Genomic DNA, 22268 nt, shown 5'->3' on the forward strand with positions numbered 1-22268 from the left:
TTTCTTTTGAAAAAAATACTGCGAGGTTTGCTAAACCCTTTTCGCTTGCTTGGTAATTTCAAATTTAGCATAATATTTCTGACTCGTGTCTTTTGCTAATGAAAGATAACGTAACTGACGTAATTAATAACTATATGGCAGACCCGATTCACATTTCGGCTACTTTTACCATGAAACCACATTCGTAAATGAACGAAAACAGTTTCCTTTCTTCGCTTTTTCGTCTAGGGAGGTTTTGGTAGTTCCTTTTTTTTTCCCTTCGAAACCATACAGTTGTAAAGAAATAAGTTGAAAATGTCATGGCGAAGGAATTACAAAATCTACTGTTTTCACGTCCGAGTGAACGTTCATTTGGGAAAATAAAGCTCGTTAAGACAAAAAACAAATTCGACTCAAGCCTTTTTGCGTGAATGTGACCAATTTTCTTTAGAAGAACGTAAAGCAATCAAGGGCTTCATCCACAACACTTATGTGCCTCTCCTAGGAAAAATCTTTATCAGAGTATAGATGTTAGCCAAAATTGATTATGAAAAATAAGGTGTTTTTCCGCTTACTGTTTTTACTTAGTTTATCGCTATAATGTACGTAGGCCAAGTATGTTAAACCTGATTACATCGATATCAGCTCATTAACGCTTCCATATTTAGCTTATAGCAGAGTTATGGACATAATCTGAACCCATTCGACTCTGAAATTGAAACATTTCTATCGATTCTAGACAGCGTGTCTCTTAAAAATAGCAGGTATACATTAATGAGTTATCAGATCAATCAATCAATCAATTAATCAATCAACTTTATAAATATGTCAGACTCTTCTAGCTGGCCACAAGTGGCCTACTAATCGGAGACACCTAGTTAATAAAATCTACATGAAGCTTAAGGTTACATTTGATAATATTTAGAACAGAATATTTACTATAAGATGCCATTAATAGCATTAAAATATTAAATCTGTGCATAAAATAGATAATGATGATAACAATAAAATGGTTTACAATATAATATAATCAATCCAAAATATTAAAATATTTTTTTAAAATATTAAATCTGTATATAAAATAGATAATTATGATAACAATAAAATGGTTTACAATGTAATATAAAGCAAAGTCTTCAAAAGTTCAACGCAAAAGAATAAGAAAAATTTACTATAAAAATAATAATTAATCTAAAACGGAGCGAAAGATTAACTTAATAAGTAGAGACTCAAGTGTTTAACAGGTAACAATTTTGTTATGAGTTCAACTTCAAGAGCTTTATCTTAGTAGATATTTACTGCACGTGATCCATGAGAGCACGTGACTTACAACTCACTTATCATAACAAATTTGAACATTTGTTTTCAACTATAAGACTTGAAAGGTCCTTCTTTCTGATTCGTGTTTTAAAGGCCGATAATGAGGCTAGGGCCGTATCCTTCTTAGACAGTTTGGACTGTAGGAGTGGTCCAATGTATCTAATGGAGTGCTCGCCATATTTTACAGTATTGAACCTAGGGATGAAAAAGTCTGAATTTCGGGTGCACGGAGTCAAAGGCTTTGCCCATGTCAGTTGACAAGATGGCTACAGTCTCCCCTCTATCCCTCTCATATTTCCAGTCCTCTACCAGTCGTATCAGAGTTGTTTCAAAACTGTACCGCTTTCGATATGCTGACATTGAGTTGTCAAATATAGTTTCAAACTTATCTCCCAAGTGATAGCAGAACAATTGTTCAAAGATTCTGTCCACTGCGGGTAGCAAAGTTAGTGGTCTGTAATTGACTACGTTTTGGGGGTCCTCTTTCTTGTACACTGGTACCCATTCCCCTCTTTTCCACTCCATAGGCCATTCGCTCTCCCGAATGACTTTTATTAATTATCACCGTTAAGGGTTCTGCAATCTCATTTGCTATCAATTGAAGCATTCTGAGGGACAACCCATCAAACCCTGTTGCTTTATGCGGGTTAATACCACGAAGGGCATCCACAACTTCCTCTCTACTAATGCTCCTGAAGTTAAACATACTTGCCATTTGTCTGTATCTTATTGCACTTACCCCAGGGTGTCTGTAACAATTTTCCTCAGTCAAGCATGACGCCTCCATTTCCCCAATATTGTCTGCGGTTGTTGCAAACTAACGTGTGAATTCCTCCTCAAGTATCTGCTTTTTCTGTTGTAGTTGTCCTTGGATGTTCAGAGAAATATTAGCCGAATTCTTATTCTTAGCACACTTTAAGCTGATAAAGGGCATAAAGGTTACAAAGATTTTCTTAGGATTCTCATCCAGTTTATCTGATACCCCATTCCAGTAATCTTTAATCACCTTCCTTCTTAGTCGTGTGGCTTGGTTTCTCCAGGTCTTCATAAGTTCCCATGACTCTGTGGTTCTGTCTTTGCTGAATTTCTTTTCAAACTTCCTTTTCTTTCTTATTGCTGCCTTCCACTCTGCATTCATATACGGGACATCATTCTTCTTTACTCTAATCTTTTTCACAGGGAGGTGTTTGTCGATTATTTTCATAAACCTTTCTTTCCATTGTAAGTACAGATCACGTGCTGGTGCCACCTGCGTTTCAGACCATGTTATTTCACGTATGTCCGCATTAAGCCCTTCCACATTTAAGTGCTTAGTTCTTCTGCAGGTAATAGTCCTTGCCTCATGATGTTTAACATCTTTGTTAGCAACTGCACACACCAATCTGTGATCACTGAACCCCAGTTCAGCTACGCCTGATACCTTTATAGAGTTAGGAGAATTAACAAGTATCACATCTAATAAGGTTTGAGATGTTGTAGTCACGTGTGTTGGTTGGTTAATCAAAGATGTGAGTTCGTGTACTTCCTCCAAATCAATCAGCACTTTTCCCTCTCAATCACTAGGTTTCAGTCTATCCAGATTAAAATCTCCCATAATTATGATTGTTTGACTTTGAGAAGAGGCCCATGTTGTTACCTCGTTCAACTCATCCTCCAGTGTTTTATGGTAATTAACACCCATGTTAGGTGGGGTCTGTACAATCCAAGTGCCACAACATATGAATCCCCCTAGCTTTACCTCCATGGCCAGAGACTCGATGGTTCTATATGATTTTGTTCACTTAAGCTCCTTGAAGGGATCATGGTGGAAATCTAGGCCAACATTCCTCTTCCTCCTTTAACTCGATCTTTACAATGAAGTCAATAGTTTGATATCTTAAATTGACTATCAGAATAAGTTGCATCAATCTTCGTTTCAGTTAAAACTAGAATTCCAGCCCTTAATTCGCCATTAATTAGTTTCAGCTCATCAAACTTATTTTGTATGCTATAAATGTTGAGATGTGGCATCAAAAGTAAGCCAGGATATGCTTGTCTGTGTTTCCAGAGATTATCTAATAGCGAATCGTTACTGAGCTTCATTACCGATGCTGTTGTTGCTACCCTCTGAATCATTCAATGAGTCATTTAAAGAGTTGAAGCTAACTTCTTGAGGGAGGACTTGAAACAAACACACCACGCAAATCCATGATCCATTATTACCTGATTTCAATTGCTCGTATTCCCTCAGCTTCAAGCCTCCACATTTCACATGATACAAAATCCCACAAACCTGGCAACTTACAAATCTATGATTGCTAGCTATCGTCCTTCCACAAGAGTTGCATTTCGGTTTGGTCGAACCTTTAGATCTGGCACTAAGGCCAGGGTTCGGACAAATATCCCCACACATAGTTAACCTAGTGAGTTGAAAATTGGCAACCGCTTTTGGATCATAGCGCATCTTCGCCTTCAACTACACTCTTCTTCGAGCTTTGGTCTTGAATTCAAGATGGCTACCGCATACTTCCCAAGGAAGAGAGAAGATTTCTGTACAGAAATACTCGACTGGATTGAAGATCGATTGTCCGCGATATCTTTCAAGGTCATAGATTGATTCAAAGTCACTCGGCTTCTTGTGTTTGTTGAGAACAAGTGAAAAGATAAAAACTAATATGAGACCGGGAATTACACGACCGACCGCCATTATCGGACAGCTGACAGATTTAAGTCCAGAAGGTATTAAAGCAGATCTGAAGATATTTGCAATTACCGTCAAGTTCATTTTGGCATGAACATTATCTTTAGAAACTTTTTGATTAAGATAATGAATTACTTGATTAACAAAACATATGCATGCGCATGTGAGCAGGAGTTCAACTTGCTGACGAGGCAATCGTTACTGTGTTCCCGATAAATCATTCAACGCGTTTATTTTTTATTTCCAATACGCGTGCTTTTCTTCACTGGAAACAACAGATATGCAATCGTCTGTTTCCCTGTTTAAAGGTTAAGTTTTGAAATACATCTCATTACTTTTTTTTTTCACAACTTTTGAGAATGATTTCGCCCGCTGCTGGCGCTATGGTAATTATGGTTTGTGAAACATGTTTTGAAACACTTAATTAGAGAGGCCCGACTCGTCTAACAGTTGGAGATGGCAAAAAATTAACTGAGGAGTCAAGCTTAAGAAGCTGGGCGGAAAAGCGGATTAATTAATAGTGTGAACATACGTTTGCTAAGTTTGTGTGCATCATGTTTCTCGGTATGTTCGATTTCTCTGCAGTATTTTCAATCCTCGCGCAGTTAAATATAGCTCAACACGCAAGTTTTAAAGGTTCTTTCGACGATGCTTACGGAGGTGTTTTAGTGTGCGGCAACTGTTTTCTATTTTTAAACCACAAACTTGGTACAACACCGTTCGAATCTCGTGTCGTTGTTGCTGCAGAGGATTGTATAGAAGCATGCACCGTAAGTCCTCGATGCCGCTCCATAAATCTCAAGGCTTTTCCTGAAGAAAATATGACATTTTCATGTCACCTCCTTGATACAGACAAGTTCAATTCGACGATTTTGTTTGCTGCAAGTTTGGATTTCCATCACTACAGCTTCGTGGTAAGAATTTTTTTCTAGTTTATTCTGTAAATATGGTTTAATCTCTGAAGGCAAGTCGCAAAAGGCCATTGCCGGACCTGAGGATAAATATTTCATTTTGTAGCTGAGTAGAAAAGCATCCAAACTTTAAATAAGAAATAAAAGAAAATAAAAAAATATTGTCACTGGAAATGATTGGAAAATAATTGTGATTTTTTTTCCACTGGTGAAAAATTGTCGGTCAAACTAGTTGCATGTACTGAGTCATTAGAACCTTCTTGTAATTAGGCTACACCCGTTCCCCCATTTCGTGCCGCCATTGAAAGATTGTGCATCTTTTTTTTGTTTGAAAAATTGTTCGAAATTCGCGATTTTCAACCTCTTATCCTTCTGAAGCATTATCGCCGTCATTTTTATAAAATACCATTTTCTAGCTAAGAGTAAAAACAAGAATTAAACACTCCCAATAGAACCATAAATGAAACGTGATATCATTATTCACCTAGACCTTCGTAGTCACAAAACCGTCCCACCATGCTCACTGACGTCTGACTTTACCCTTTTGTTATATGACCATGATATGCAAAATAACATCTTTGTGCCTGTTACAAATTATTGATGACTAAGAAATAATTTGGTATCTTCGGGAAGAATGATCTACGTGCAAACCAGTGTGTTTTCACAGGTTTGAACTTGTTTTAACTCATTCTTTAACAACCAGATATAATTGGAGGATCTTGAAATTGCATTGTACCAGAATTTTTATATATTGGAACTACACACTGTAATGACTCCTCCAAGGAAATATTATCTGAGCTCCGAAGATATTCTTTTGTTCCTTCTAATATTTTTTAAGTCGGACTACTTAAACACGAAGGCGCGTTATAAAAGGAGCCTTATGTCCCACTGGACCATTTGTCAATCAACCGTCGTGTGATGTAGAACTCTTAGAGTCAAGTCAGCTTGAGCTACAGCTACTCCAAAGCAGTGAACAGCGGGCGCATTCCTCAAAATTGCCTGATGTCTTCATCACAATACAAGAATTTTTGAGATTTGTATTTCCTTTCTCCAATGGAAACTGTCTTTATTTGTGGCGGTAAATTTGAGATCGAAGTAGATGGTTCGCATGTTACCTCGTGCCACCATGCTGGTGGAAGTAAACAATAGATATCTCATTAGCTCCTTTTGTTCGTCTACCAGCATTTGAATTTGACGCTCACACGTCAACGGTGAGTGACAAATGAGCCTAGGTCTTCCCAGGGAAGACTTCATTATATAGCGCGCCTTCGTGTTTAAGGTTTGCTTTGCAGTTTGAGCTCTTTTTCTTGCCATATGGCCTCAGAAGAATTTGTTGTCATTTCGTGTTTAGTTTTGTAAGATCTCAACCCTTTCTGCGTTACTTTCTTTTAATTAGCAAATGCGAAGTCTTTGAGTGGATCAGAAAGTAGAAAGATAGACAGAAAGTATTAACTTAAGGATTACATCAAAACCAAGTCCTAACTTGAACAAATTAGTCGATCATTCTAAGTTTAAAGCCCATATTTCCTCTCACTTCAAACAACGTAACCTTCATATTGTAATGTTCAAGAGAAAAAGAAAATTCTTGATGTGAGCCGTTTGAATTTCTCTTTTTTTGCTATTATTGAAATGTTGAGCTGTGCTTTGCCGTCAGTAAAGGATAGGACACGAAAGAGCTTTTCGTAGACTTGTAAACTTCTAAAACCAATGGAATCAATGAAATATCAAAATAATCTCGGATATATCGAAATGTTCATAACATAGGTATTAGAAACTTTGAGTGGAATGAAAACCCCACGTTGGCTTTTGTAGATCTACAAAAATAAATTAAGGTTTTCTCCGACTTAGATCATAGTTTTATTGCTCTCAGAAATTCGTAATTCAGAACATGATTTAGCTTTGCCGAAAGCTTTTACAAAGATATGGTTGAAAACCTAATTTACATTTAGAGCTTAATCATTTTCTTTACACGTGGGAGTAACTTCTTTAAAGTGCACCTATACCCAAAAAATTTTTTTCGCTTAACGAAATAAGCTTATTTTTTGGAGTATTTCTCTGCAAAAATTTCTTAATTTGCTCAAATCTTTAATTTTCTGTGCCCAGTCAAAATACGGAAAATCGGCCGCCATCTTGCCCCACGACCGAGTTTAAAGAGGAATGGCTCTAGCGGGTAATGTGACGTCAAATCGAGAACACGAAAATCTGCATTTCACACATTTTCACTTGTTTGGGAAGGTTGTCGTCGATATTGTCCGAAATATGCCGACTAGGTGTGTTGTATGAGGAATGTACGAAGCGCGATACCCTCTTGCAAATTTCGCGCGTTGCTACATCCTTCTACAACACACTTAGTCGGCATATTTTCGGACAACATCAACTACAACCTTCCCAAACATGTGAAAATGTGTGAAATGCAGACTTTCGTGTTCTCGATTTGACGTCACATTACCCGCTAGAGCCATTCCTCTTTAAACTCGGTCGTGGGGCAAGATGGCGGCCGATTTTCCGTATTTTGACTGGGCACAGAAAATTAAAGATTTGAGCAAATTAAGAAATTTTTGCAGAGAAATACTCCAAAAAATAAGCTTAATTCGTTAAGCGAAAAAAAATTTTTGGGTATAGGTGCACTTTAATTAAATAATAACTCTTATTCTAAATTAGTTAACTTTCTGGTAAAAATCTATTTTAGCTTCCTATTTCGGAGGCAATTTTAATGAATTCATAGCTCGAAACTATTCCTCTCAAATATTGTTGATTGGACGGAAATATGTATTTTTAATTGTTTTAGAGAACTTGAAACATCCTTGTTTACTTCAAGGAATTCGAGCCCCCAGTATCGAATTTAGATCACACTTTCCGTCGAAGAAGTTGTCTTCTAGGAAACAATGCTGTGGATAAAGCCTTCAAAAATAATTGTAGTAATGATGACGTCAAGACTTGTTGCCACAGTAACGTAAGTCGAACCCATTTACCGTGCCTCTCTCCAATCGGGGGTAAAAATAAGTACCAACGAGTTGTAGGGGGGGCCTGGTGAAATGCTGAGGGAGGGGAGTAACCTTACGATGGACTTGCATTCCATCCAGGGGGAGTAGTAACACTTCTCGTCGTTTCATTCTAGCTACATGGAAACCGGGACAAGCCCTGGCTCGAGTATGCTAATGTCTATTGATAAATGCTTTGCAGTCACTTTACTGTGTTTACCATATCATTTGCATGATTACAAGGGTGAGCTATAAGCACAATGGCTAAAACAGCGAGGAGTAAAGTACTCTGAGCTGCATTAAACTTAGACTGTCATTTATAGAAATGAGAGCCGGGTAAATTGTCTCTCCCTTCAGGCTCCTTGTGAAGACAATCCATGCAAGAATGGGGGAACGTGTTACCCAGCATTGGAGAGGTACGACTTCAATCGTTTTATGCACGGAACATTTTGGAGGCAAAAAATGCGATTTCCGTGAGTGTTTTGTTTGAACTTTTAAAGTTTATCTTGAACTTTTTCCTTGAAATTTTAAATTTATTCTTGAACGTGTATGCAAGTTCTACTGTGACAGAGATCGATTATCCTTGGCTATGCAGTAAAAATTTCCCAAGGAAGTAATATTTGCACCAAGCTTTTGGAGAACGGATCCAAGAAAAGTGGTGTTTATCAAGTTGTGGCAGATGGGACTGAGATCATCAGCATCTTCTGTGATCAAACCAATAAAGGAGGAGGTACTGAGGTTGAACTTTTATAACAAGCGGCACAGGTCTCTGAGTTATTTCTCGAAAACCTGGTATTCTGCTCTTAGAGAGCTGCCCTTCCAATCCCCCTCCCCCCCCCCCCCCCCACTCCTGGCACCTCACCATCTGGGTGTATAAATAAGCTCCAAAGATAAAGCAAAGTTCAGGTTCCTAAAGAAAAGCGGAGAATTCTTTCAAATCTTGATGGCAAAGAGACCGAGTGGTTGGGATACAGTCCGGGGTGATAAACTCCTTCGATCATTGGACGTTTGTGGGCGTGAATCTACGCCTGCTCAGTTAAGACGTGAGTCGGTGGTGAGTCTTGAATCGAGATACAGCCTTAAGGAGAGAAAGAAAAGCTCGGAAAATAGTGTCAAGTCACCAGTAATTTTTTTATTCTTACGAGAACAAAACACGTCCAGTCATGTCAAACTTGACTGAAGCCAAGTCTTTCTCGCAATCATGCAGTTCTCCAAGTTCCTGCAGACCTCGCCTACGCAAGTCCATTCATAAATTCTGATCTCTGAATCTTATGTCACTCTTAATAATGAAACTTGAGGGTCCCCTATACCAGTTTATAAGACTAAGTGACGTAAAAGTATTGGGCCTTTTCAGGCATCACCAATAATATCCAAAACTCTTTCACGTTCACGCGAATCACGTTGAATTCCCATTTCACTTTTCTAGCCTTGACCAGTTCCACGCGGCAAAAAAATGATGTACGGTCTCATCTTAGTTGTTCAAGAGCCAGTAGTGATCTGTTTGGCGGCTTTAGTAATCGATCCACATGAAGTCATTTCCTGTCAACATCAACCACAGCCGTTCGAGAACAACACGTACAATTTAATAACAATGAAATGGCCGGAAATTCATCACACGAAACAAAATGGTTTACGAATCTCGTGTGCTTTAGCTTTTAATTCACGTGTCACATTGGAATGAGAAAATTCGTTCACGTGGACATGAAAAGATCTTACCATCTTTAATTACGACTTATGAATCAATAATACATTCAAATCACGTTTCACGAGAAAAAAAAAAACCGCTCAGTCACGCCTGACGTAGAAAGGAAAGCTGACCCTCCTCCTTCATTTACAAGCGTATGAACCACGATCACTTATCGGTAACCTTTTTTCAACTTTATTTCATTTCTCTCGATGACAACCTCTCCTCCATTTTACAAGTTGGACGATGGCTTTTAAATTGGTTTCCGGTGTTACCACCATTCCTCACGAGCTGTGGACATCGTCCAGTGCTTTGAACGAAGACAAACCAGAAGCACTGAACACCAAGTCAAATCTAAAAGCCCATTACAAGAACCGCCTGGTGGCAAACTGGCAGACTGTGAACCCGACAGAGGTAGACTTGTAATTAATTGATAATCGTTGGTAACTTAAGGACCTGATTTGGCAACTTTGTTATGAAAAAAACTCTTGTCGCAGAGGGATTTTTTAGAGCTATCGTGTCTTTGAAAACAATAATGGTGACAGGATATTTGTTATTATTAAAAACTGGATCATTGGATAATGCAATTCAAGACTTTTTATTGGCTTAGCCATTATGGTATATCAGCCAATATACCATAATCTACAAATATGGCAAGCGTACGTGTCAGCTTAAAATTAAAAGGGAGCTAAAAATTTAATAAAATTTAATAATTTAATCTAACGTTTTTAATGAATCAATTATTCCACTCGCGCTTGTTGGATATGAGATGATTATAGCCAACGAGGCGCTACGCGCCTCGTTGGCTATCTATCATCTCATATCCAACAAGCGCGAGTGGAATAATTGTTAATTGAAAGGTCTAGTTTGCAATCAAAAATACCTGGTGCAGGCCAGTTCAACTCCAGTTCAGCTGTAGCTTAAAGCGACTTGAAGTATCGTTATTTCTCCTCGATAGAATCGCATAATTGGATAAAATCTCGAATTCTGATTGGTTAACGAAGCGAGGTATCCAGTGTAGAATTGCGAGTTGAAAACGAGGCTAAAGGTAGGCTATTTTGCATCTCTTGTTTTGCGCTCGGATAAAAAAAGCACACAATGTTATTGCCGTTTTCGTTTTTTATTTCATTCAATCGTGAAGTTCTCGTGAACTGATTTTCCCAAAAAAACAACACAGGGATCCAAAGCTGTCGACCCATAATACAGCGCGCTGACTGTTTCGCCATATCGTCTTCCTGACTCTGTATGACGCAGGGGAAACCTCCATCATTATATCTTTGGTATCCATTTAAACTTCTGGGTACACAGGAAATGTCTGTAACTGTAGGAAAGCTTTATATCGTAAAACTAAACTGCAATAACTTTTTTCGATTATCTTCACTGAATAAATGAATTTTTCACCTGAGATTTTACAGAGTACGAGCGGTACCTCCTTATTGGCGAAGATGCGCACCACTCGGATCTCTGGGAGTGAGGCGCACTCCAACAGGTTTGAAAGCTTCCAACTTTTCAATTTTTTTTTCCTTTTTGGACTCATGCTTTTTTCTCACCTCCAAGCACGAGTGGCACTGTACACAGGAGGATCAGAAGATTTTTCTATTTTCTTCAACTCCACAAACTCTAACAACATCAACTGGTTCTCAGAAACTCGCGTAACTGACTCCCCCTGGACAGATCTCAACACTGAACCGCATTATCGCTTCTCTATCGAAGGCTGCTGTGGTAGTAGAGACTTCTACATCGTCAGGAACCATGGAGGCTGCCCTGAAGATGCTGGATGGCTTCCCACGACCTCTACGGGTTGTGACTGGGAGAAAAAATATACGGAAACAACCATATTGTACAGTAAATTGAGGACCTACTCCAGCTTCTCACGCACTGGTAAGAGGAAATTAAGGCGGTTGGTGAATTATCAATTTAACAAATCGACAGTGATTTAGCGTAGTCATCTCAACGCTGTTAGTCATCTCGGTGGTCAAAATTTTGTGGACTCACGAAGCGCAAACGAGCCAGTCTGTAACGAATAAGAGAACAGACCATGCTAAACCATTGTCGATTTGTTTTCACCACAATATCGACGTCAAATGATGCAAATTTCTTCTGTGCGTGACCAGGATCGTGACACGTTGACACAAGCAGCATTATCTGTACTCCTATCGAAAACAGCAAATTTGCCGATTAGTTTGCGACGTTACTGCCAATTGTGGTAAAAAAAACTTTTCATTGCGTCCACTTCGAAATCACTGGTGATCCTTGTAACCTCAGCGGCTCTCGCCGGTGCAATTCATTTACAAATCGCTCCATTTTTTGCTCTACATTGCATCTTTCACTCAACCAATGGGAAAGATTTGCTAAAACATAACAACCACTCAAGATTTCAAGCCTTGTTTAAGGTAACCCATGAAATTGTAGGAAAACGAAAGATAACTTTCGCAACCTTTTGGACAACAAATCAGTGCCAGATGAATAAAAAAGTGATAGAGACTAAAATATCCTGTAGTTGAGCTACTGAGGTTTATGATTTTAAACTGGAGGTAATAAAGTGGTAATTGAACTGAGTGAAGTGAAATTTTGCTTTGAAAATCATACTTGTGATTTTAAGTCCAACTCGAGCTGCCCGCTCGTTCGATTGTGAAAACACGCGTATAATTTCAGGCCTCTGCTCTACCGACGGGCTAACGCTGACACGTCAGCTGTAGAAGCACTTTACAGTGGCCAGTTTGCATTGTCAACTTAGTTGATAAATCCAAATTATCTGGCAACCCACTTTTTTTAGTTAAAATACCATTATTTATCATTGAAACAAAAAATGATCACAGCTTGTATCAGTGCAAGAGAAGGATTTGACCAGAACGACATCGATATTGCTACCATGACAACTTGTCGGTTACAACGTAACAGAGTTATGCAACTCGCAAATTTTTGACTTTATGAAGGCAAACATTCTTCATGAATTTCTGAGCAAATTCTTGATGTGGTGGTGAAAGTTCCCTTATGACAGTTAAGTTATCGCCTTTTTCAGCTTTCTCGTGTTGCTTTAGAATGACGAGAAAAGTTTATGAAGACAACACTTTCAGTGAGGAACTTTAAAGGTGTCGAATTTACAATTCAGTGTCAGAAAGGTTTTGAAAAAGCAACAGCATGTTCTGGGCCTGTCTTTCAGCTTATAACGGAGTCGTCTCATTAAAGATGCTTTCCAATTTTTTTTTTCAGAAAACTTCGGCATTGCAGATGTTATGGTGGTCTATATCCGTTAAGCAATGTTAAGTGCCTTGAGGCTGCCGTTCAGCACGTTTACGAGTTAGGCCCCATTTCCATGGTCTCGAGTACCCGAGAAAACCCTCCCCCTGAGACAACTCTACGGAGCGTCTATGTGAAATTTGAGATCTGCTAACCCTCGTTCGGCCAGGCCAGATTAAATATTTGACAGACTGGCTTACGACAGGAAAAGAATAGCTGTAATACGTACGTGCTCTGGTTATAGCGTGAGCACGTATTTTCTGATCGAGTTGTCTCGTCTCGAGTGGCGAGACAAGATGTTTACAATTGAAAAAGTTGTACCGCCTGCTAGGATTACCCTATCTGCCGAGGTGAAACAGCTCGTCCCCCCGAGTTATTTCGCCTACCCGAGACGAGTTCACAACCTCGTGTAAACGGTCGGTTGAATTTTGTAAGAAATAATTGAAAAGTTAGCTCGCTGAGGGTAACTCTGGGATTGGATTGTCTCGGGTACCCAAGACCATGCAAATGGAGCTTTAGAACTATAAAGAAATCTTTACCTCTGCCTTAGGATCAAAGCTAGATAAAAGCAAATATATAAATTCCAGAACTCACAGTAAAATTTCAGCAATCAAAACTCTTTTTGTCGATCAACAGTTGGTAAAAGCTTGGAGTGAAAGCCAAATGAAATTTTCCAGCAGTGCAATAAAGCATCTCAATCTGCTGATTTAACTAAGGCATACACAATACTTACTTCAACTCGAACGGAAAAAAGTGCTATTCTATTCTTCACTATGTGTCAATTTACCAAATTCTTTAACAGGAAAGTGTTTATATCATGTTTGCAGCTTTTAGGATTACAAACAGTTTCTTTCGAAACTATCAGCCTTTTAGGATTACAGTGAACTGAAACTTCAACTCGATTCTATCTTAGAAGGAATCTTTATTTGGATTAGATATTACATCGACCAGTAGCTACATGCACCTCAGGACAAAACTTAACCATACTCAGTGTTATTTACGATGGACATTTTACATAATTTGATTACAAAATAACGTAAGTTAAGCAACTTTAAAATTACTTTAAATTTCATTAGTTTAGTGTTTTAACGTTTTTTTCAGCCGTTGAAGTTTATCCCGGTTTCGCTGTAAGCCGCCAAGAGTATTACTACTTCTCCCTGGACGGGATGTTAGTTCATCGCAAGATACCTCCCCCCCCCCCCCCGGCATTTCATCAGGCTTCTCTGACAATTTGCTGGTACCCATTTCTACCCCAGGGTGGAGAGACACACTGAGAGAGTAAAGTGTCGTGCCCAGGAACACAACGCACTGACCCGTCCAGGTCTCGAACTCAGACTCCTCGACCGGGAGTCCAGTGTACTGACCATTAGGTCACTGCGTCTCCCACGAATGTGGCCTTGTAGTTTTATAAGTGGCAAAGCTTTTTTCAAGCGATGATACTGTAATGTTCTTTAACTACCTTGCACTGAATGGTCCTCAACTTGACGAGAACCTTTACCATGTCACTAACGGAACTGCGTTTTTAACGTACCACAAAACGAATATCTGATAGCCAATGAGCTAGATATAACAACTATGGCTAATTATTAAGATCGATTCCTTCGCTTTTTTGCACAATGCTACTCTGGGAGACATTTCTTTGATACTCACTTTGGCGTCGGCCATAGCCTTTTCAGGTTTTTTTCGACTCCATTTCAGAATTTCGTGGAAAAAAGCTACTTTAGCGATCCTGCTTTACTTTAAGCACCCAATAAAAAGAAATTACTCTAGAGTCTTTGAGTGTAATGCATATATATATATATATATATATATAATCTAGAGTCTTTGAGGTACAATTGTATATAACATATTCCTCTACCCGTTAAATTCTAAAGAAATATAATTACTAAACTTTACTACTCGCAGGCTTTAATGGTTTTTTTACTTCAGCGATACCTATCAAAAAAAGAAAAAAAAAATGCGGTGATGAGTGAAGAAATGAGAATTTCTTTTGTTCCTATGTACCAAAATAGATTACTGCAGTATGCACGATAAACCGAGTCCTGGCGGAGGTCACCATAGAGCTCACTGTATCTCAGTGGTATGGCGTCGGAGAGTGGAATCTCAGGGTTTGGGGTTTGATTGTCCATGGGCTCTTGGAATATCTGTTTTTGCATGCTTTTAACAGGACTAATAACATCTTTTTAAAGTGAAGTTCTCGTTTTGGTACCTTAATACTTCCTAAATACTTCCTTAAATTTATTTTTTCTAAGTGCAAGAAAGGGGCACGGTAGGGGTTAAGGGGTAATGGTGGCACTCAACAGAGGGGGTTGCACACCTCCCCCCCCCCATTCCCCTTCTTCTCATAACTCCACTCTTAGGTGAGGGTGTTCGCTGGAGGCTCTTTCCTCTTCGTCCTTTACCTCTCTGGACATGCGCACACCATATTCGAAGAATGCAAAACAAGGGCTCACCAATCATTTAAAAGATTTATCGTTGCAAAGAAACATAACAATCAATTTACCTTATCTCGTAAAAGATTAGCGAATATACACCACAAACAAATCTGCGGCTACGACGTTTTCTGTGCGATAAGAGAATAATGACCATCATTCTCAGTGATATAAATAGTACTCTATGTTTTGTTATAGTGAGTTCGATGAGATACATGATGGGGATTTTTAGCAGTAGAAATTCCACTCGATGGCTCTACCTCTCCGCTGTTTTCAGGTCAAGTGTTAGTTTAGAATGTTGGTTTTTGTGGAGGAAGGAAAATTGGAGGACCTGGAGAATTAGGCAGTGGCAGGGATTTTGCAACATTCAACCGACGACTCTTACCGTATTGATTCCAATTTGTGTATGTCGTCCTGTTACTGTACATAACAGTAAAAGGAGGACGACGCTGTTCCCATGGACAGTCAGCAGAGATAATGGCCAGCCATCCTGCATCTTTCGAGCAGCCGCCGTGATTTCTGGAAATGTAGAAGTCCCTTCCATTGCAACAACCATCGATCGAGAAGATGTTCTGAGACTCGCTTTCCAAATCTGTCCAGGGAGAGTGAATTATGCGACTTTTGGAAAACCAGTTTTTGTTGTCGGAGTTTGTAGCGTTGAATACGATAGAAGGGGTTTCGAGAACTGAGCCATCCTCTCTGTACAAAGCTATCAGCGCCTAAAAGAAATGGAGCACCAGTCATTTTTTTTATTGCCTGGGTGGGGAGGGGAGTTCTGAGTATTTCGGAGTGATCATATGCACATGGTTTTCAAGGGGAACGCGAAAGGGGGTTAGTCGTTGTTAACGGAATATAGAGAAGACAGTTAAGAAGACTGGCTGCCAGGGTGGTGGTGGGGGGGGGGGGGGGGAATAATTATTTGCATACTAAAGAGCCTTAGGGAGGATCAGGTAAATTTTATTGTAAAACAACCAAATTTCTTTCCCCCTTCCCTCACAGACGAAAGATAATGACCGGTCCCTAAAAGGACCCTCTTAGAGGTTCTCGGTCAGTAATGGCGATCGAAAAAGGGAACATGCTAAAAAATAAGGGGCCTGCTAAAGAATTATGTCGAACCGCTTCAGTTTTAAATCTGACGGCGACATAAAGGATGTCATCTTTTTAAACCAATCAGACAATAAAACGAAGTAGACTATTTCAGTTCCGGATTACTATCGGGCCGGCATTGGACCATTGCTTTACTAAGTATTGTATTAATACTAAATACTTGTCATAAGAAGTCCCTAATAACCCTTTCATACCCAAGATATCCAACCTCGTTCCCGGGCCTTTTCTTTTCAACTAAGAGAAAAGGCCCTGGGAACGAGGTTCCCAAGGTCTCATCAGCAATTCACCTCACTATTGCTCAAATAGTGCTTTACTGCTTTACTGTTGTTTGATTTATCATCTACGGGTTTATGTCGAATTAATTGATGGCCTGCTCCCAGTTGGCTTGTTAGCTCAATTGGTAGAGCGCTGCACTTGTATCGCAGAGGTCAGTGGTTCGAATCCCGTACAGGCCTGAAATTTTTTTCAGGTCTGATTTTCACTATTGCTCAAATAGTGCTTTACTGCGAAGGATCGTGCACATATACATTTCTCATAATGTGAGTTTTGAGAATTTGGTTTTGGATCCACCAAGAACGACACATGTGTCACGGCTTGTGTCAAAGTCACTCATAAACCAACCATATATGACAATGAGAACTTGTCATGGGCGATTTTAAAAGACAGAATTACCTCTTTGGGTTTTACAAGATGCCAATTTGGCACAAAGCGGTTCTGGTAATGTCCTCTGAATGTAGATTCGATGTTCAGTGCCTCTGATGTGTTTTCATTTATTGTCTCCAATGAAGACCAAATTTGCGAACTGCTCTTACCATTTGCGGAAACATTAGACACAACCTTGAAAACCATTGTCCAACCTAAAAACAAGAGAAATTGTTTTCCGCGAATGCTAGAGTTTAGTACATGCACCCAAACATCTTGCGCAAGATTTGGGAACCAATCTCACATCAAAGTAAAACAAACTCAAAGATATACATGATTACTTCTTAGACTCCACTGAAAATTGCTTCAAAAGATGCCAATGGGAAAGAAGACTTCTGTTTTTTAAACGCATGGGTCTTTGATTTCAGGGATATCATGCCTAATGAAAGATAGTTTTTTTCCTTTTTACCTCCATCCCTGCTGGACTGATCGCAGTACACGTCGATCACTTGAGAGTTGTTGAAATGGATTTTGTAGACGCCGCTCTTGGTGAAGCCAGCGTCTAACAGCTCTTTGCAGCTCTTGGCCTCTAAATTAAAAAGTTGACATGAAATAAAATTGCTGAGATGAATTTTAGAGCCCTTCAAATAATCAAGAGAGTCTGGGCACAAGGTTTCCTTTCAACACCCGTAAAACAATTATTCTTTTTTTTTTTATCATTCTCTTTAATTTCGTCCCGAGAGAAAACAGGATAAATTTGACTGCTCACTTTTAACAGGTAGTGCACTAAGCAGTTGCGCTGGACTCGAACCCGGGCTAGTTCATTAATTGAACTTTGCTCTTTGAGGTATCACAATTTACTCCAATGGTTTTCCTATCCGTCTTGGACACGCCAGCAGTAGAAGTAGCTACATCAGAGGAAGAAATAATATCTCAGCAATGTCTGGTTTACCTGAAAAAATGCAGGGATGCACATACTTACTTATCTCACATCGCCTCCCATAGATACCTGTTGGGCACGCGCATTTGAAGTCGTATGCCATCTTAACTGGGTGACAGTTCCCTCCGTTCTCGCACGGATCGAGCTTACAAGGGGCCTAGGGAGAACCAATAATCCAACGTGTAAGGGAGACAGGAAGTCTGAGTCCCGAGGGGTTCAGAATAGTTGTAGCACCATTGCAAAGCTAGGCAAGCGGAAAGCGAAACAATTTCGTGAAGGACATATCAACACTTAAATGTCGTAGCCTGATCTTAGTTACGCTTATAATTTGGATATATCAACAAAGTTGAAATGGTAAATTGGCCACCGTAACGATTACAAAAGCTGACGTTTCGAGCGTTAGCCCTTCGTCGGAGCGAATAGAGGAATTGGGGGTTGTGTGTGCTTTTAAAGGCAGAAAATGGAGCTACGTTATTGGTGGGAACATGGCAACGAGAAAAACAGGAATAAATTAGTGGAATGAAAAGCGTTCGTTGATCCCTGTGGGATTTAGACTGCCGGTTTGAAAGATGAGCTTTTGTTCAAGATTTTTACGGCTCTCCGTGCTACCTAAGTGTAAGGAAAGACCGCAGATTGCCATATGTTGCCTAAAATGATTAGGTAAATCAAAATGCCTAGCGACTGGTTTCGATGTGTCCTTGTCATTCCTTTCCTTTAGTTGCGCTGAATTTGGTTATATCAACTTAGTTGAAATTATAAATTGGCCACCGTAACGAACACAAAAGCTGATGTTTCGAGCGTTACCCCACGCTTAGCTGTATTGGGAGTCATCAAGTTTGATTTCCTCGTTCGACGACTTATCAATTTACCGACAAGATATTGATTCTTTGCAGCTTAGAAAATGACTTGCCCAGCTGAACATATATCAATTTTATTTTTATTTTCACCAACAATTGGCGCGGAATAAAAAGTATTAATGCCAAATTAAAAATTGGCATACAATTTTGGGAGTTCACGGAGAGAGATGCGCATTATGTAAACATCGCTATCATGAAAATAACGAAATTTGCTGATTTCTGTACATCGAATAATAGTGAAAAATTAAGCAGCTAAAACAAATTGTACGCTTTTACGCCATCGGAAATTTCGCTTTGTTTCGTTACATTTAGATTTACACTGAGAATTTCTGAAGACTCCTTGCTTTGTTTTCGTCTTGACAGAATGTCACGAATAAAAAACACAGCTTTTTCAAAATTTCAGAGATAAGTAATCAAATCTGGAGGAAAAGTATTATACATAAGCCGTTAGAAAGTTAGAAATTGAACACCTTACTCAAAAATTTCACCTACATAAAAATACTAAGTCCAAGTGTAATACAACTATTTCTTCGCCATTGCGAACTGGACTGGCTATCAAAAAGAACTTAAGATCATAAATTATAAGTAAATACGCATTTTTTTCCCTTAAGTTTTAAGTCAGCTTTTCATTTTAAAATTTTAAGAAAATTGAAACAATCATTTAAAAGGAGATAAATCAAACTAAATTTTCCAAAATATGAGCTCCTTTCTAGAAAAACCAGCTGCTATCGTTTAAAAAAGGGCGCGCACGTACACACGAAATGAAGTACTCAGAAAAGTCCCTTTTCTGATAAAAAATACTCACCGTCAGACTGAAGTGATGAAAATTCAAACTTGCCGAAAAAAGCTTCAACGACTTAAACTTGTCGGTGTCCAAGAGTTTACAAAGATATTTTCCATTTAACTGAGGAACTTTTTTGAAATTCAACGATCGACAACCAGGGTTCTCTGTACATGCTTGAAGGCATTCTTGTTCTCCATCAACGAAGAGAGATTCAAATGGTGTCGCATTCAGTTGATAATTAGGAAACGAGAAGAGATTTGCGTAACTTATGACTCCGTTAGAAACATCGACAGAGCTTTTGTATTCGGTAGATTTTGCTTCTGGAAACTGATATAAGAAACTAGAAACAAAAACTATGAAATACAGCTGAAAAGGCATGTTTTTCCGTTCGGTTGAGTTGTTCGATTCAGAGATATGAAATTAAATTAATTAGTCAGTGCCGTTTCAGTGGAGAGCATAAGTTAATTAAGTTACCCTGAAAACAACTGCATGTTGTAGTTGAGCATTATGATAATTTTTCAATGCTTACAAAGTCTAAAGCTAAATTCAAATGAGGTTGGAGGCTTTGAGAAAGTAATAAACACCGATTCGCCGCCGTTAGAGGATTGGAAATTTTTTGCAGAATTTTCCAAGACCCTTTAAGAGTTCACACAAGTCTTTGTAAAGACAGAGGAAGGCCTCTGATAGTTTCTCAAGATAGTTTTCAATAGTAAACACGGGGCTTAAAACGCCACATTATGTTAAACAAAATATAATTCAATTACACTCATCGACCAATAAGGGGGCGTGTAATAATTTAAATATTTTTTAGAAGAATAATAAAGTGTTATATTATTTATAAGAACGTATCGGGTTCTAAGTTAATTAAGTCAGTCATTAAGGCTCCCGCCTACTTAGGGCAGGTACACAACTGGTGATAATTCTTATGCATTTGGCGTGGGTGGGCGGGAAAGTATCTGCAGGTTTCGACATCCGTTGTAGTTCTTAATGATTAAGACTTCTTATGCTTATGTTTTCCTCTGTAATGTAGTCACTTCTCATGAATGAACTCGACCACAGGCCTACTTAGCTAAGAAGATTTATCATTGAACTCATATATGTCATATATGTTAGAGGGGGGTAAGTTTCATAAGAAAGTGGTGAGAGTTAAGAGTTAAAAAGCTAAGAGTTAAAAAGCTAAGAGTTAAAAAGCTGACGTTTCGAGCGTTAGCCCTTCGCCAGAACGAATATATATCAGCCCTGCGTCAGAGCAAATGTATGTTACCTTTTCATTGATCAAATTTCATGATTTTTATTTATGTCAGCTAATTTATATTTATCATCTGAATAAAGTTCAACTTTGTCCACTCTCTATTAAACCTCGCTATTGTACCGATCGTTTTAAAAAATCCTTCATTATGGCTTCATTTAGAAATTTGCAATTCTCATTTGATATTTCAAAGCATTACCAGTGAAATTCAGTCTAACGACTGCGATATTGGTTTTTCAATGAACTATTATAATTATTATTATTATAGTCTCCAAAAAATCAATGGACCTAGAGTTTCAGTGTCTTAGTCTAGTTTTATGTGTTAAGCCTACTTATAACTATTGTTAGGAAGTGGAATTCTTGTTATTTTATTGATTAAAAGCAGTTTTAAAATTAAGCATTTTTGTTGTTCATGTCCTATTGTTTTACTTAAGTGCATGCTTGCCTTATAATTGCGACGGGTGGGTATTTTATTACGAAAAGGATCGGTTTTACTTGAAACATCCTCTGAATATCGAAACTAACGCCCAGACTTTTTTCTTTATCAATATGTATCATTCCAAAGGTTGACGTGTAGCTGTTATTTGTTTTAGCTGACTTAATACATCTCTTTTATCAACCAGAAAAATGATGATCTGAAATTGGGCCTTTTTATACGACGGTGGGTCAAATTTTTACATTTAAAATCATACTTTTCCGGCTAAAACACCACTTGGCAACATGTAAATTTGTCTGATCACCAAATATCAAGGGTGTCTGTGTAAGTGCTGGTAAATTAAAAGATCCCTTTGTAGGCTCATTAACAATTAAATTATGAGCTCGAAATTTCTATCGCGCGACAGTTACTGAGGGCGAAGGCCGAGTCCAATGTACAAAATGTCATGCATAAAAATCAAGAGCCAAATTCAAACTGTTTCAGTATGAATCCACCTGACAGCCTCATGTTTTTATACTATTTTGTTTACAACTACTCAATGTTACAAGCTATTTACTTTAGTTTGTCTTACGGGAAAGAGAGTGAGTAACCTAGCCAATCAGACTGCAGCATTTCTCTTCTAACCTGTAACCAACCCTCTTCCTATTTTATCTCATTTTCCCGCGAGTTCTACTTTTGTCAGCGGTTAACTTCATCTCGATCATGTGATCAATGCCCGCCAAAACAGAATCGAGCTGCAAAGGGGAATCTAGTGACTGAAAACATTGTGTTTTATCCTTTTATACTATATTTTACGACCTTTTATGAGAGAAAGTTCGCTTTTCTGAGTAGTAAGGTAAGTAAAGATGTTTTCTGCATAGGATATGAAGTGAAACAACAGCAGGATCATGCAAATGATTTAGTAAACAGGTCTTGGGTTCCTGTCTATCATTCACTCCTCCAGACAAAACAGCTCTGAAGGTATCTTCAAACTGTGCTTCCACGCATGTTTTGACCTTCTTTAAACTCCCTGAAGTGTATCTTCGT

General features: G+C 38.7%; 2 protein-coding genes, 1 long non-coding RNA gene, 1 other non-coding gene and 1 pseudogene across 7 annotated transcripts in view; 4 read left to right on the plus strand and 1 right to left on the minus strand.

Moving 5' to 3' along the window:
- The first annotated feature begins 4355 nt into the window (after positions 1-4355).
- On the plus strand, positions 4356-13867 carry LOC148726310 (uncharacterized; annotated as a pseudogene). Its single transcript, XR_015989173.1, has 5 exons — positions 4356-4893; positions 8229-8344; positions 8467-8601; positions 10942-11436; positions 12769-13867. The product of XR_015989173.1 is annotated as an uncharacterized LOC148726310 (transcript).
- LOC148726311 (uncharacterized) lies at positions 8750-10944 on the plus strand. The gene is made up of 2 exons (XR_015989399.1): positions 8750-9969; positions 10514-10944. It is a non-coding gene; the product is annotated as an uncharacterized LOC148726311 (long non-coding RNA).
- On the minus strand, positions 13698-20218 carry LOC148726312 (uncharacterized). Of its 2 annotated transcripts, none has more exons than XM_088727057.1 (7): positions 19579-20218; positions 17986-18073; positions 17446-17565; positions 17007-17191; positions 15613-15946; positions 15299-15358; positions 13698-14730 (listed from the first exon to the last, which is right to left on the minus strand). In XM_088727057.1, the coding sequence occupies exons 1-6, from the start codon at positions 19933-19935 to the stop codon at positions 15315-15317; spliced, it is 1128 nt and encodes a 375-aa protein (XP_088583183.1). In that variant the 5' UTR covers positions 19936-20218; the 3' UTR covers positions 13698-14730; positions 15299-15314. The 2 variants fall into 2 exon arrangements, with proteins under 2 accessions (XP_088583183.1, XP_088583182.1); XM_088727056.1 differs by having other exon boundaries at positions 17959-18073; positions 19579-20215.
- On the plus strand, positions 16717-16789 carry Trnat-ugu (transfer RNA threonine (anticodon UGU)). The gene has a single exon. It is a non-coding gene; the product is annotated as a tRNA-Thr (tRNA).
- Positions 20219-21944: 1726 nt separating the features above from the next.
- The window catches only part of LOC111342631 (cohesin subunit SA-2), a 29207-nt gene continuing 28883 nt past the window's right edge, over positions 21945-22268 (plus strand). For both annotated transcript variants that reach the window (XM_088727013.1, XM_088727014.1), the window contains exon 1: positions 21945-22077. The gene's annotated coding sequence lies outside the window, so the exon portion shown is untranslated. The remainder of the gene's footprint in view (positions 22078-22268) is intronic.

The sequence above is a fragment of the Stylophora pistillata genome, chromosome 7 (assembly GCF_964205215.1).
Source record: "Stylophora pistillata chromosome 7, jaStyPist1.2, whole genome shotgun sequence".
Classification (NCBI taxonomy): Eukaryota; Metazoa; Cnidaria; class Anthozoa; order Scleractinia; family Pocilloporidae; genus Stylophora; species Stylophora pistillata.